We start from the raw sequence: 15,791 nt of genomic DNA on the forward strand, positions 1-15,791 counted from the left end.
TGTTTGAATGTGGAGGAAAGTGAGCTATAAATAGAGCACAATGCTGCAGTGCACCTCCGACTAAACTCTGCTCCCACCAGACTCTCATCTTTGAAAACTCCATTCCATTCGCAGCGTGATTCCACTGTAGAACCGCTCTGGATAACAATTGGACTGGCTGCCACCTCGGGGGGGATTTGCAGGGCGCGTTCAGGATTCGACACTTGTCCCTTGGCGCGTCTCTTTAATTGCCAGAGAAGGCCAAAGATAATTGCCCGTCCTTTTTTTTTCCACCTCCCTTCACAGCAGCCCAAACTTTTTAATCCAACGTCATTTTGCACTCGTTTGTGACAGAGCAGCTCCTTGTTTTCTATCCGTTTACAGCCACATCACGTAGAAGGCATTATTCACGCCTGCCCTGTGTGGAAGCTGTTACACAACCCCTGGCTGGGACGTTTCCCTGACCAAGGGTGGATGTGAAAAGGCCTCGTGCTTCTTTTGAGCTCCACGTTGTTCACAGTGAAGGTGCCGTCCGGCTCACGCAGGCTGCCGGCCGACGTCAGGTGACGGCTCAGCTGATTCTCCTCTGCGGGGGCCAGTTTGCAAATCACATCAAGGGCTTCTTCTGTGCGAGACACGGAAATCCACACACTTTCTCCACGCCCTCATGAAACCTGCCTTTGTAAAGTGAGCAGCAGAGCAGCTAGGCGCGAGAAAACCAATCATGTCTCTCTCTACTAAGATCATTCTATCGTGCCGAAAACGGCTCTTCCTCCCCCAGCGACTCAGCTGCCGGGCTTGCAGTCTGGCAACGTCCAGAGAGGCTCCGAGGTGGAGCAACGGCGCCCTGGTTTGTTTTTGTTGTCGTGAAAAATGTGTTTAAGAAACCTCCCACCGCCCGGCGAGTCGGACGTTCCCCCCTTCATCTGTTTTTAACTGCTGAAGGCTGAGACTTGGTCCTGGAGGTTCCCCTTGTGACAAGAATAGCACCATGATTTCATGAATGAGGGCCCTGCAGGGTGGGAGAGTCCATTGCTGAGGCGCCTCGGCCACCTTCGCAGAGCTTCATGGGACACGAGCGGCGGGGACTCTTGGCGGAGGAAAAAGTCTCGAAGCTCTCGACGGACACTGTGAAAAAGGGGGGCTGAGAAAAGTAGTGCAATGTTGTATGGTGAAGTGTGTGAGAGGGACAGCAGCAGCAGCAGCAGCAGCAAGTGTCATCTGCCCTTTCAACGTGGGGAGGGCTGTGGAGTTTAAAATGGTGTGAATATGATAGCCGCGGGTATGGCTTACACAAGCGGAGATTTGTGTGTGTGCGCGCGCCATTGGGGGCTGACAGTTCACAGGCACTAATCTGACAAAGGACCGTGTTTGTCAACAACTTTTTTTATTTTATTTAATTTTTCTAATTTATTTATTTATTTATTTATTTATTTATTTATTTATGTATCTATTAACTTTACCCTCGACCGGATCACAATTGAATCTGCTTGTCAACACAAGCCAGGGCGGGAGAAGGAAATTACTCCTGCCAGTGTAGCGGAGGAGGACGCACGCTCAGGGACGAGCGGACGCGGCACCGGGGAGGTGAGTGGCGGACTTTCTACCCTCGGCGGGGTGCAAAAGATGACCGTGGTGTCCCAGGAGAACCGCGACGACGCCGTGGCCGCGACTCCTCTGCTGCAGGATGCCGCCGACTTGGACGCAGCGGAGCAGGAGTGCAGCGAGCGGGTGATCATCAACATCTCGGGTCTGCGCTTCGAGACGCGGCTCAAGACCCTCGCGCGGTTCCCGGCCACGCTGCTGGGGGACCCGCGCAAGCGCATGCGCTTCTTCGACCCGCTGCGGAACGAGTACTTCTTCGACCGGAACAGGCCGAGCTTCGACGCCATCCTTTACTACTACCAGTCGGGTGGGCGGCTGCGGAGGCCCGTCAGCGTGCCCGTGGACATCTTCCTGGAGGAGTTGCGCTTTTACGAACTGGGGGATGAAGTCGTCGAGCTCTTCCGGGACGACGAGGGTCTGCCCAAGGAGGAGGAACGCACGTTGCCCGACAACGAATTCCAGCGGCAGTTTTGGCTCCTGTTTGAGTATCCCGAGAGTTCGGGCCCCGCGCGGATAATAGCCATAGTGTCAGTCATGGTCATCCTCATATCCATCATCATCTTCTGCCTGGAGACCCTGCCAGAGTTCCGGGAGGTCCCCGTCGCGCCCGTCACCAACGGCAGCGCGCAGGGCAGAGAGCCCAGTCCCTTCACGGACCCCTTCTTCATGGTGGAGACGCTGTGCGTGGTGTGGTTCTCCCTCGAGTTCACCATGCGGTTCCTCTCCTGCCCCAGCAAGCCCGCGTTCTTCAAGAACATCATGAATCTGATCGACGTGGTGGCCATAGCGCCCTACTTCATCACCCTGGGCATGGACCTGGCCGAGCACCAGGGCAGCAGCCAGCAGGCCGCCTCCCTGGCCATCCTCAGGGTCATCCGTCTGGTGCGCGTGTTCAGGATCTTCAAGCTCTCCAGACACTCCAAGGGGCTGCAGATCCTGGGCCAGACGCTGAACGCCAGCCTGCGGGAGCTGGGGTTGCTCATCTTCTTCCTCATCATCGGCGTCGTCCTGTTCTCCAGCTCCGTCTACTTCGCGGAGGCCGAGGACCCCGAGTCGGGATTTTCCAGCATCCCCGACGCCTTCTGGTGGGCGGTGGTCACCATGACGACGGTGGGATACGGAGACATGTGCCCCTCGACCATCGGCGGCAAGTTCGTCGGCTCCCTGTGCGCCATCGCCGGCGTGCTGACCATCGCCCTGCCCGTCCCCGTCATCGTGTCCAACTTCAACTACTTCTACCACCGGGAGAACGAGGAGGAGGAGAACGTGCAGTATGTGCACGTGACCTGCGGGCAGCAGCCGCCCTCGTTCGCCGAGCTCGAGTCCAACAAGAGCAGCCGGTCGCTGTCCGTGACGGAATCCTACCAGGACAGCGACGACTTGGAGACACTGACGCGCCCCAACGTGCTCACGGTGGACACGTACTCCCTGAGACTGACTGATGTGTGAGGCGGCTGCTGCTGCATCTGGGGCGGGGGGTTCTAATGGTGCCACAGCCGCGGCGTTAACGAGAAGAGCTGATGGCAAAAGCATAATCATTCCTCCGGTGAACTGCAACCCTGGTTGGAACTCCGCAGGCAGAATAAAAGCTCAAGGCCGCGCAAAACGCGTCATCGGTGGCCTTGGATTAAGTGTTTTGACTCGGGTGCCTTTTAATGTAGAACTTAAAAGGTGGGGACGTGAGCAACTCTAATTGAAGAACGGACGAATGGGAAACGTTGGCTGGTGCCTCGCGCGCCGAGCCGTGCCAGTCAACCTCTTGGCTCGCCACCTTTCAGCAAAACCAAGATCAGGGTGGATGGGTTTGGGGGTGCAGCTGTGCGTCAACGTGTCCGTGACTCACAAGGAGGCAGTGACCAGCAGGTCGTAAAGGCAGAGAATGCCACGGGACAGCGGGTGAGTCGAGGAGTCAGACTAGTGTGGATTGAAGGGAGATCACGTTGAAGAACTGCAACAGTGGCAATATGCCTTTTGGATCGGGTTTTTTTTGGACTGGACATTGATGGCAAAGCCTGTCCCTCAGGGAACTGAATTCACATGAAACCAGTTTTCCAGGGTTAAAAGAAGCTCGTGATCTAAAAAACAAAACAAAACATATCACGGTGAACACGTTTTGCCTTCCATCTCTTCTCAGAACGCGTAACAAACGCACCAGGGTGCCTTTCCTCCTCTGGGGCACGCAAGGTGCCTCCGTGTGAACTCTGAGCAGAACCGGTGTGCACACATGTGGTGTGAGCGCCCCTCCGTGGACGACTGAAATTCCTGCAAGCGCTACTGCTGAGCTTGAGATGAACTGAACACAGCTGCAGTGTTTCCCCTCTGCGGCTGCAACTGGCTTTGGCTAATCGAAGCTAAACAAACAAACAAACAAACAAACAAACAAACAAACAAACAAACAGACAAAGGTCAAATTCAGACGTTAATCAGAGTTCTTCTCTGCAGAGCCGGACAGCTTCATCACAACAATGCCACAACAATGCCAAGTTGCTTTTGTGTTGTGTCACCCTGAAAGCGTGGGACACTACAATCCTCCGGGGGAATCCTCGGAAAAATGCCACTGGTTTAAAGCATGTCCTGTCCACATGGTCAGCTACTGTGTGTGTCATGAGCAGGGAGAGAGGGACGGACACGGAGAGAAACATTCTTTTGTGCAGGCTTTTGAACATGACCACGCTGTGTCTGGCTGCTTGTCGTTCAGATCGCGTCACAACAACACAACATTACAACAGAGCCCGTGACGTAACACGACGCACCGTCTGCATGACACAAACTTGTGAATTATGAATGTAATAAAATATTTATTTTTCTAATTCAAACATGTATGTGAACTTAACTTAATTATTTCTCTCTCTTCTTCTTCTTTTTTTTTTTTTAATTTCTAAATAAATTATGAGAAAGTAAATATGGAGGCAGGTTGTTGTTTGTTTATCAGTGTGATGCAGATGTTTCTTTTTCTGAAGAAATACAATTGAGTTCAATTAAATTAAAAATATATATGGAGGTTGTAAATGGCCTGGATCTTTACAAGATCTGTCAGACAGTTTGTGATTTTGCTGCTGGCCAAATTGTGTGTCGTTTGGACCACTGACACTTCCTGCAGGCCTCCGTAGGTACCACAGCCAGTCAAACAAAGAAGAGGAGCAGCTAATGAGCTGCTAATGAGAAGATTTCTGTAGGGATTTTTTTATTTTTATTTATTGTATGTGGTGAATCACTGTCTGTGGTGCTGACATTGATCCTCTGCTCTTTGAAAAATCGGGAAGAAAAAACAAACAAACAAACAAAAACAAAACAACTTTCATCTAAAATTTAACACAACGCTGTTTAAGAGACTTTCACATTCTTATCGCTGCTTTGGGTGTTTTTAGTCTCTTGTCCCAGAAACATGTTTCTTCTGTTGCTTACAGTTGATTGCAAAGTTGATTGTATAATTCCCATTTACGTTTTCAGGTCTTTTTTTTTATTCTTATTTTTTTTCTAATGAATTAATGAATTGTTTTAAATCCCAGATTAACCATCCACAGAAAGTAGAGAAAGTGGATATAAAGACATTTAGCCCCCTGTTTACAAGTCCCCAACACAAACACTGGGTTTGGTTATGTTGGACCTTCCGCATATTTGGAAGGAGTCAAAAACAAGGTGGTCTCTAGAGGCGGAGTCCACACCTGTCTTGGGATGTGGTCTCTCGGGGGGGGGGGGGGTGAGAGTCGATGTCGCTCATAAAAGGCACATTCTGAAAAGTGAAACAAGCTCAATTTTAATTTTATTTTCCTAATGTAATGTCGAGTGTTAGAGGTACGTTGGGGGGAGAGGGGGGGGGGGGGGGGAGGGGCGTTTAACTTTCTTATAGAATTGAATTTTCAAAGTCATATACGGTATGTGGGGTCTCTCACGTTTGAACTCGTCGACACTTCCCGCTGAAAAACCCTGGAGTGATGTAACAAATTCAATCTCCCATTTCGTGACGAGCCCAAATGTGGATTTAGCGGTTCGGTTCCCCAAACGGTTTCTTTGTGCGCAGCCTCACTGCGCCAGTGCTGGCACAACACAGATCTACTGTCTGTGCGGTGTGTGTGTGTGTGTGTGTGTGTGTGTGTGTGACTTCTGGCGGCGTGCTTCACTAGAGCCGGTCTGCATTGCGTCGAAACCCTCCCCCTCCTCCCCATCCTCCTCCTCCTCCTCCTCCTCCTCCGCCGGCTGCTGCTGCTGCTGCTGCTGCCGAACTCCCTCCCCACACTCTTCCTCTTCCTCTTCCTCCCCACCCCTCCCTCCCGCCTGCACTCTCACGTTAAAATGCACGGCGAGGGAAAAACAACACAACTTGCCGCCGTGAGGAGGAAGGAGAGCTCGTCCTGGGAAGGCGTCGCCGCGCCCCGGCTCTTCCGTCAGCCGTCAGTGGTTCCACCTCAGCTGTCGTGCGCATGCAGAGGCAACGAAAACAAACGGCCACACTGCTGCTGATGCGGTGATGTCGGGGAATGCCAACAGCTCGTCCCCTGCCCTGCACCGCACCGTAGTCTCTGCCCCCCGCCCGCAGCATCCTCTCCTGCGGTAAACTGACTGCGCTGGACGCGCCGTCTCCCCGGTTTCACCGTCACCCGTCCGGTTTTGCGTCTCCTTTGCGCCTCCTACACCATCGTCCTGTTCCGCCGCACGCCCCAGGCGGCGTCCCTATGCCCGTGTGAGGGGAAACTTGGCGTGCGGATGCAGCCGGAGGATGACGGAGGAAGCTGCCCGGCTCCAGTGTGCGGTGGGACGGCGGTCGTAGTGCAACGATGTAAAGTTTCCACATGACAAACTGCTTTGACCTGCTGTCGGATGGTTTCGCTCGAGGACAAGAAGACGCATTCAAGGACCCGGCAGAGTCAGACCACGGTAAGACCACTGGACCTGCTGCATGATCAGGGCAGAATGTCTATGTGTTTGGTTGTTTTGTCCACCTCCCCCCCACTCCCCCACACCTCCTCCCCCCCACCTCCTTCTCCCTCCTCCTGTTCGTCCCGCAGTGGACATGTAAAGCTGCGCGGACCCAAAAAACCATCACCTGCGATAATATCAAATTATGCGTCACATCATAATTCAGGCTGGACGGAGTGGCGTGGGACGGAGCGCTGCCTGTGCCCCTCTGAGATCTGCCCTCCTCCCAATTAGAAAAGTGTGCTGAAATGCGCACGCCTATTAAGGAAGACAGTCAGATAATAATGGCCATGAACAAGCTGTAAACATTATAAAATGCGGATGAAATGGGGGCCGGGTTTGCCTCAAATGAAACGAAAGACGTTGCTTTTGTCAAGTGTCTGAGAGAGTCATTAAAAAAAAAAAATCTTTAGCAGAATCACTGCACTAATTGCAGGCGGGGATAGGAGTAAATAAATATATTAATAAGTAAACTGCAGAAAAATGCTGAGCCAGCAAATATCTTGGCTGTTTGATCCCATTATTTCCTCCTCCTCCTCCTCCTCCTCCTCCTCCTCCTCCACCTCCACCCCTCCCATCCTCTCTTCCCTCTCCCTCTTGCTGTGTGTATGACAGAGGCAGCAGTAACAGCAGCAGCAGCAGCAGCAGCAGCAGCAGCAGATGCACTGGAGAGCAGCAATGGTCAAGTCAGCGAGAACCGCAGTGGAGCCGCACTGAGGCAGAGCAGCAGCCAACCTGCCCCTCTCCCATCAGGGGACTCCAGCAACCTGAGGGTGGTTGGACTCTGAGAGAGCGGGTGCACTCACTCACCCACCCAGCCCCAACCCCGCCCCCCGGCCCCCCCAGCCCCCAGCCCCCACCCACCAACTCAAACCTGAATGCCTGCTCGGTCAGACTAACCAACCTCCCGGACACTGCTCCTCCTCCTCCTTTCCAAACATGACGGTAGTCGCCGGAGATCACTTGGACGAGACGTCCGGCGTCCATGGCCACCCTCAGGACGCCTACCCGCCTGATCACAATGACCACGAATGCTGCGAGCGGGTTGTCATCAACATAGCCGGCCTCCGCTTCGAGACCCAGTTGAAGACTCTCTCCCAGTTCCCCGAAACGTTGCTGGGCAACCCCAAAAAGCGGATGCGGTACTTTGACCCCCTGAGGAACGAGTACTTCTTTGACAGGAACCGGCCCAGCTTCGACGCCATCCTCTACTACTACCAGTCCGGTGGCCGACTGCGAAGGCCCGTCAACGTCCCGCTGGATATGTTCTCGGAGGAGATCAAATTCTACGAGCTCGGAGTGGACGCCATGGAGAAGTTCCGCGAGGACGAGGGCTTCATCAGGGAGGAGGAGCGTCCGCTGCCCGAGAAGGAGTTCCAGCGGCAGATCTGGCTCCTCTTTGAGCACCCCGAGAGTTCCGGTACCGCCAGAGGGATCGCCATAGTGTCTGTGATGGTCATCCTGATCTCAATAGTCATATTTTGTTTAGAGACTCTGCCGCAGCTGAAGGAGGACCCCATGGGTCGGATGATCACGGTCGGGAACACGACCATGTACTACAAATCAAGCATCCTCACCGACCCCTTTTTCGTCGTCGAGACGCTCTGCATCATCTGGTTCTCCTTTGAGTTGATTGTGCGCTTCATGGCGTGCCCCAGCAAGCCGGCCTTCTTCAAGAACATGATGAACATGATTGACATCGTGGCCATCATCCCTTACTTCATCACTCTGGGCACGGAGCTGGCCGAGGACCCCGAGAAGGAAGGGGTCGGGGAGCAGGCGACGTCCCTGGCCATCCTCAGGGTGATCCGTCTGGTCCGGGTGTTTCGTATCTTCAAGCTGTCCCGTCACTCTAAAGGACTGCAGATTCTGGGGCAGACCCTGAAGGCCAGCATGCGAGAGCTGGGCCTGCTCATCTTCTTCCTGTTCATCGGCGTCATCCTCTTCTCCAGCGCCGTCTTCTTCGCCGAGGCGGAGGAGCCGGGGTCCCACTTCATCAGCATCCCGGACGCCTTCTGGTGGGCCGTGGTGTCCATGACCACTGTGGGCTACGGCGACATGGTGCCCATCACGATCGGGGGCAAGATTGTGGGGTCGCTGTGCGCCATCGCCGGCGTGCTGACCATCGCACTGCCCGTGCCCGTCATCGTGTCCAACTTCAACTACTTCTACCACCGGGAGACGGAGGGCGAGGAGCAGGCGCAGCTGCTCAACGTCAGCAACCCCAACATCCCGTCCGAGACCAACTCTAGCCGCCGCAGCTCCTCCGCCGTCAGCAAGTCCGAGTACATGGAGATTGACGGCGACATCAACAATAGCATTGACAACTTCAGGGAGGCCAACCTGAGAACTGGAAACTGCACTTTAGCCAACCAGAACTGTGTCAATAAAAGCAAGCTGCTCACGGATGTTTAGACTCTGACGCTGGGGGAAGGTTGGGATCCCCTCGTGTGACTGTCACATGTGGAGTAGACCGTTAGTAAGGAATGCTTCATTTACCTCCCCAAAGCATAAGGCCTACGATGATGCTCGGCTGCTAGACAGGAAACAAAAGAAGAAGAAGAAAAAAAATAATGTATGTATTTAGCTGTTCAAGTATGGGACAGGTAGATAGAATAATTAATTCTGCTCATCTTACATCTATATCTATGTCTATGTACCTATAGGAGCATCAAACAGAGATCATCCGCAATCGTGCAGAGCACATCCAGTCCCACTAGTCGCCGGCGCGATAATTCAAACTATATGCATGGAGTACTGAGAACATTTTGGCAATTTGCACAACGCATTAAACGAAGGGGGGGGGGAAAAAAAACAAAAAAAAAACAATTAACAAAATCTGCAGAGACCATGTTGCAACCATCTGCAGTCGGGGGCGAGCGACACCAAGTGAAGCGGCCCCTCTGCCCCCCCACCCCCCCACCCAGCAAAGGATCTACTACTCATGGAAGCACCTTATCGGAGGAAGACTGAACACTCCTTGTTTGGATGTAAACAGATGGCCACATGTACGCGCTTCACGGGGCATCGCCGCCATCTCCACGAGCGGACGCCGCAGTCACAATGTCACCCCCACCCCGACCGAAAACCTTCCCGCCTCCCCCCGTCAGAATGCAACTCACCACCGCGGCAAGGAGCAAGCGTCACGCAAGCATGACTGTAGGCCTTCCATTTCGATATTGGCATGCACAAGACATATCTCACGTAATGGAAAGGATGTTTAGCTTTTTATTTATTTTTTTATTTATTTATTTGTTTATTTATTTTTTAGAACCCCCCGCTCCTCCTGTCGGTTCCTCCGCCCCTCCCTTATCTGTTGTTGTCGCCGGTGCACTGGATGACTTTTTGATCTGACAATGCTAACCGTTTTGAAACAAAACAAACAAACAAAAAAAAAGTATAAAAATTGAATGATGCAATCATGATCATAGCATGACGGGGGGAAAAAAAAGCAACCTGCATCACGGTCTACTGACTGAGGTACTTTTGTATCCTGGTTTTATCCTATATTTAAATGCATGTGAACGCAGCTTGTTGCAATTCAGGCAGCCCACTGATTCAAATTCTGGATGCTACTGAATTGCGATCCGATATATCCAAACCAACCAGGCGGATGCAGAGTAGATCGTTAAAAGTCTTCAACGAAAACAACAGTTATACTACTATCAAAAGTGCATAAAAGGATAAATAGCACCGACTACAGTATTAAGTCAATCGTGCAGTGCATGGACCTTCTTTCGACAAGAATTGTAACAGATCTATTCCATTTCCATGTCATGACTTTTGTTTTGGTTTTGTTTTTGTTTTTGGTACAAATCGGTTCGGAGAGGGATAGAAAACCAAATTTCACACCACGTTCCAGAGAGTTTTTAATGACATTAGTTGCTAGTGCCTTTAAACCCCCCTCCCCTCCCCCTCCCCCCGCCCCCCCGCCCCCCCGCCGCCCGTCCCGCAACCCGTCTCACCACCAGGACCAGTGAAAGTGCCTCTGTGTATGATGGGATTTGTGAGGCGGAGCAGAGACGCTTCACCCTCTGCTCTCTCTCGCCAATGCTAACGAAGCCAGACGAGCAACAGCGGGGTGCTTGTGGTCAGAAACAATTAGGCGATCCATGGCTGTTATGCACAACCCAGTTCTCATGCTGTCATGCACTGAATTATGCCCTTACAAAGAGAAGCAATGTATTGTACTCTGCATGTTTACCCATCCACTTTTAAAAAGGGAATATCCGTGGCTTCAAAAAAAAGAAAAAAAAAAAAGAAAAAAAAAAAGGAGACATGTTTTATTCACGCCCTTTCCTCCCCTCCCCCCCCGCCCCCCTCCATGCATCTTTCAGGGTCTCTACCTCAGCGAGCCTGCTGCGAACTTGCTGCAGAGCTGCAAGCTTCAATGCAGGGGGCTTCCTTTACCATAATGCAAAATGGAGACTTGAGCGTACAACTGCAGTCACGCAACAATGAATGTGAGCATCCCAAAGCATCGCCTTCACACGAGCACTTAGGGCATGTAGTGCACCGCAGTCCGGCTCTTTGTTTCCACTCAACTACGCTGCGCACAATCAGAACACATGTTTGGAGAGACGCCGGGCTCTCCGCGACAGGGAGGAGGTTGTCGGATACCCGGGTTTCTATGACGCAGGGCTGCCGTGTGGCAGCCGGAGGTGCGCTGCAGCTGTTAAATCGGTTGTTCTGCTGGACGGAGAAGTTGCAGCCCAACTTTTTTGCACAGTGTTTTTTTTTTTTTTTTCTTCTCCCATTTTTGTTGTTTTTCTTGTGCTTGCACCACACGCAGCGCGTCCTTTCTCAGCATGCTGTCTCAGACCGGCCTAGCAGCAGATAGATCATGGACACGTCCGTGAGGATCTCTGCACTTCTTGGCCTCACTCTGGGAACCAGGTGGCCGCGAGAGCAAATATTCCACTGTTATTTCCATGCAGCCAAGTGTTTATTCACGCTCCTTCCTTTGTGAAGCTGCAGTCACGTTCATGGAGAAACTCACGTTGCCATTCTTTTACAATTTTGCATCACAGCACTCGTTCCTTTTCCAAGCTGTACATGTGAGTCTCTGTTCGTGCCATCGTGGATGTCGCTCGCAGGGATTTTGGGACGTGTGCGTGCGTGTGTGTGTGTGTGTGTGTGTGTGTGTGTGTGTGTGTGTGCAGATGCGGTGGAAAATGAAAAACTCACAGACGTGATTCCTGCATGACAACTGCTACAGACCTCAGCTCCTACAACACGACTAACAAGAGAATTCCCCACATGGCTTAATCTGAAAATGCTAACAACCTATCCTAAACCTATTTATGGAATAATAGTGGAATATTACACGTGCATGCCAATGTACTGATTGTCACGACTACTTGAAAAACTCAATGAATCAACCACTCAGTGTTGGCATGAGCTCGCTGAGACCATTTTGCCACTTTGCACTGCACTGTATGCTTCCTTCTAAGTTAGTGCCCTTCTGACAAAGTCCAGGATTTAAAAGGAAAAAAAAAAAAAAAAAAAAACTATTCTGCACTGCTGCTTTCTATTTAAACCTCTCTGTCGGTGCACTGGCTACTACACCTGGGTGGTGCTACAGAACTACCACAGTTGTCTCGTCACGTCAAGCCCAAACAAGCCTTCCTTCTGTGGGGACTTCTTTCCATCCTAGTGTAGTTGGTGTTGTTTCGCTAGCGGTGGCTGGTCGGTGGGTTTCTTGCGCTGTTTTGTCATTTGATCCGATATCCGTACTGTACTGCTGAAGAGAGTCTGCCTCAGGACAGATGAAAAACTCAAGAGCCTTGTCAGCAGCAAAATCCCGAAAGAAGGGGGCAAAAAAAAAAAAGAAAAAAAGAAAAAAAAATGTGTCAGGGAACTCTGACTTGTGTAAAGGTTTCTCTCGCACGGCAGGACATATTAACGGACTTCATGTATTATATTAGTGTGCATAGATGCATTATTGTATTGTCAGAGCTGGAAAACCTTGTCATACTGAAAAAAGATTCGCAAGACAAAGGGAAAAAGAATTTATACGACAACCATTAGTGGTTGAACTCCAGCTGTGAGGACATGCATGGATGGTGCTATGCATTCGGTTACCCAATAGGAACATGCATTCTTTACAGCAATAGAGAAACTGATAACAATGTCCTTTTTAAGTAAAAAAATAAATAAATCTAAGCGTAAAGAGTCTATTTTGAATGACAGAAGCTGCAATGGTGGATATCTTCCAACAGGGCTGTTTGTGTACCAACATCTTCACACTATGTGCTGTGTATTTTCTAAGGAGCTGGAATGAAGATGGTGAAAAAAACAAACAAAAAAAAAAAACAAGAAAAAAAACCCCACTATAAACAATCCAAATATGTATTTTTTAAACAGTGGGCCTATTGGACAGGACGTGTTTTTGCTGTCAGGAAGGACTGCGTGGTTGCACCTTGAACACGACCCCTAAGGGACGTCCCATAATGCACTTAGTGAGGATCTATCTCGACTGGACCGGGCTGGTCAGCTGCGTGCGAGAGATAGACGCCTGCTTATTGTTGTTTATGATATTATTTTTTTGCTATGTTACACATTCAGGTGTTAAGCTTAAACAACAAAACACGTTAGAAGACGCTGCAGACGAAAAACAAAACTCTAGAGCAAAGTGAAATATAGTGACGTTAGAATAGAAACAGAATAAACTATAGTAACAGAATAGTAAAAAAAGAAAAATACTGAATATTGATCACTTTTGTATGTTTTTTGTTTTGAAGTGCTTACATGTTATAGGAAGAAGTTGCCATATACTGGAATAACAAAGATGATTCACTTTTGTTTGTTTGTTTGTTTGTTTTTTGCGAGCCAGGACAATAAGATGACTGTGATATGATCCATACTAGAAACTACTGAGAAGATTTTCCAAAAAAAAAAAACAAACCCCAACAAACTCATTCAAAGGCCACTTCATGTTTCCACTACTTAACCTGCTGCTGTAATGTATCTCTACAAGAAACCTATTAATCGCGAAAACAGAAAAAAAAACAAAAAAACCTGCATGGTTAATGGAAGACTGCATGAGTTTTGCCTTTTCAAACTGCGGATCAACTCTCCTGCATCATTTCAAAGAAACCGAGCGAAAGGGGGGAAACCCTGAGACCCTGGGGCGTCCTGGACCGGACTCTCTCTTCTTTTCCTTTCTGTTGTTTTCTTGTGGCGAGACGTGTCCTCTGCTGGATTTCTTTAAAAAGCACCTTAAGCGCCGACCTCATCAGTGAGATGGCGTCGGGCGATCCTGGCCGTCCTGACAGCGTGGGCAGGGGGGGTGGGGGGGTGGGGTGGGGTGGGGGGGGGGCGGGGGCTGTGAATGTGAGGCGAGGACAATAAGGGCTAGTTTCTCGGACTCTGCTCCGTCTGGCCGCCTGCGACGCCCCCCCTCCCGCCCCCCTCCCCCCCCCCTCCAGGCGGCGACATTCCCGTTCCTTCCGCTCCTCAGTTGGGACCGCAGCGAGGGCAGAATCCGAGCCCGGCGCCGCTGAGCTGGGCCTGAGCGGAGCCGTACACTCACACAACTCTTTCAAAATAAGGGGGGGAAAAAAAAAGAAGAAGACGCTACCGAGGCATTGTTCTTTCGTGCTGAATGTGACTGAATGACTGGAAGTGCTTCCTGCCCGCTGAGGAGGGACGCAGGATCGAATGTTGCCTTGCTCCGTTATCCTCCAGTCGCACAAAAAAAAAACAACAAAAAAAAAACCCCGCCGAGGACCTTGTTTGTGTCTCAGACGTGCGACGCCACGAGTTTTTGTCCCTCTTACGGAACGCACACACAGTTGCAAGGAGACGAGTGTTAACGGACTGTTGGACTCTTTGTTTCACCCACAAGCCAAACGAAACCTTCCGGCTGTCTCATCCAATCCAGCTGTCATTGTCACCTTGTGTTTCAAAAAAACAACAAAAAAAAAAAACAACAACAAAAAAAAAACGAACATGAGATTATGCTTCTAAATTGTTGAGTTTGTCCAATGATGACAAAGGCACGGTCTGCGATCTATGCAAGGGTTATTTTTCCCCGCCCCCCCCCCCCCCCCTCCCCCCGAACTCCCACTTATGATTTCACCTTACATCAACTTCAATAAATTTTTAAGGATCCGCTGGTGTTTGCTCATTTTTGGCTCAGGGTGGGGGTGGGGGGGTTGGGGGGGCATGGGGGGGGGGGGGCAATTGTCAGTGGAGCTGCACAAAAGTGAACTGAAGCCAACAAAGCCGCGTCAATAAGAAGACGACGTGTGCGCTAAGCTGTCGCACATCTGCGAGGAGCCGCGTGCCACCGCTCAGCGAGGCCATTAGCGCTGATTCATGGCGTCAAGGTAATGGTTCGCTACGCTAATCCCCCCCCCCTCCCCTCCCCGTCCCTGAAGAGCTCCACTTACCTCCGTCGTCACCCCCCCCACCACCACCACCACCACCGTCGTCTTCCACCCCCCCGCCGGTTGTAACACGCTCCCCACACGCCGCACACTCACTCTTTTCACACACAGACACACGCTCAAGAGTGCAGCCACCTCCCGAGCGTCCAACATGTGCTGCACGAGGAAGCCTAAAAATATCACGGCTGCAGCCAATTTTCTTCTTCTTCTTCTTTTTTTTGGGGGGGGTGGGGGGGGGGGGATTGTCATTTCACATGCCGTCGTGGTCACATGACAATGAGTGTTTCAGGCAACAACAACAACAACAAAAATCCGCTGCAGTGCCGTAGCAACTCCAGGTGCCATCATTTGTATGTCGTTCTGAAGGTACTTTTAAAAGTTTGCTTAAAGGATGGAAGAAAAAAAAAAAAAAGAGTGAGTTTACATCAAATGATTGGGGTGCTACGGGGTTACTGCAACAATCAGAGGAACGATGAAGACTTCAGGCCGAGACACAAAATTGCAATTTTGGTTCATTTTTATTGTGTTTTTTTTCCATTGATATCGCAGCAAATATATCAAATATGATTGTTTACTGCGGGTCTATTGTTCCCAGAGATTTCACACTGATATTGATATGGATCGATATCATAAAATGGTCGTCAGCCATCGCCCCATTGGCCAAGGTGACCCTGTGGTGCAAGCTGAGGCCCCCCCCAAAATGATTCCTTGTCTGATCGCATGAAAATAAATAAATAATAATGCTCCCAAAAAAAAAAAAAAAAAAAAAAAATTGTACTGACACATTTGCAAAGTTGTCGTGATGGGAACATTCTTGCAGCTTTTCCCCCCCCCGAAAGACGCTCGACAATCGCACTCGTCAGTTTCCAAAAGGACGACGTGTGGCCTCACCACTCG

At 50.6% G+C, this 15,791-nt stretch overlaps 2 protein-coding genes across 2 annotated transcripts; both read left to right on the forward strand.

Moving 5' to 3' along the window:
• The first annotated feature begins 1,387 nt into the window (after nucleotides 1-1,387).
• Nucleotides 1,388-3,050, forward strand: LOC142904584 (shaker-related potassium channel tsha2-like). The gene has a single exon (XM_076050773.1). The coding sequence runs from the start codon at nucleotides 1,606-1,608 to the stop codon at nucleotides 3,031-3,033; it is 1,428 nt and encodes a 475-aa protein (XP_075906888.1). The 5' UTR covers nucleotides 1,388-1,605; the 3' UTR covers nucleotides 3,034-3,050.
• Nucleotides 3,051-5,832: 2,782 nt separating this feature from the next.
• Nucleotides 5,833-9,301, forward strand: LOC142904583 (potassium voltage-gated channel subfamily A member 1-like). The gene is made up of 2 exons (XM_076050772.1): nucleotides 5,833-6,459; nucleotides 7,135-9,301. The coding sequence occupies exon 2, from the start codon at nucleotides 7,441-7,443 to the stop codon at nucleotides 8,914-8,916; it is 1,476 nt and encodes a 491-aa protein (XP_075906887.1). The 5' UTR covers nucleotides 5,833-6,459; nucleotides 7,135-7,440; the 3' UTR covers nucleotides 8,917-9,301.
• The last annotated feature ends 6,490 nt before the right edge of the window (nucleotides 9,302-15,791 follow it).

Source organism: Nelusetta ayraudi, unplaced genomic scaffold (genome assembly GCF_046127955.1).
Source record: "Nelusetta ayraudi isolate G7.1 ecotype Tasmania unplaced genomic scaffold, CSIRO-AGI_Nayr_v1 ptg000129l, whole genome shotgun sequence".
Taxonomy (NCBI): Eukaryota; Metazoa; Chordata; class Actinopteri; order Tetraodontiformes; family Monacanthidae; genus Nelusetta; species Nelusetta ayraudi.

What these genes read in the sequence shown, in the direction of transcription:
- LOC142904584 (XM_076050773.1), top strand. Translation starts at nt 1,606, where the DNA reads ATGACCGTGGTGTCCCAGGAGAACCGCGACGACGCCGTGGCCGCGACT.
- LOC142904583 (XM_076050772.1), top strand. Translation starts at nt 7,441, where the DNA reads ATGACGGTAGTCGCCGGAGATCACTTGGACGAGACGTCCGGCGTCCAT.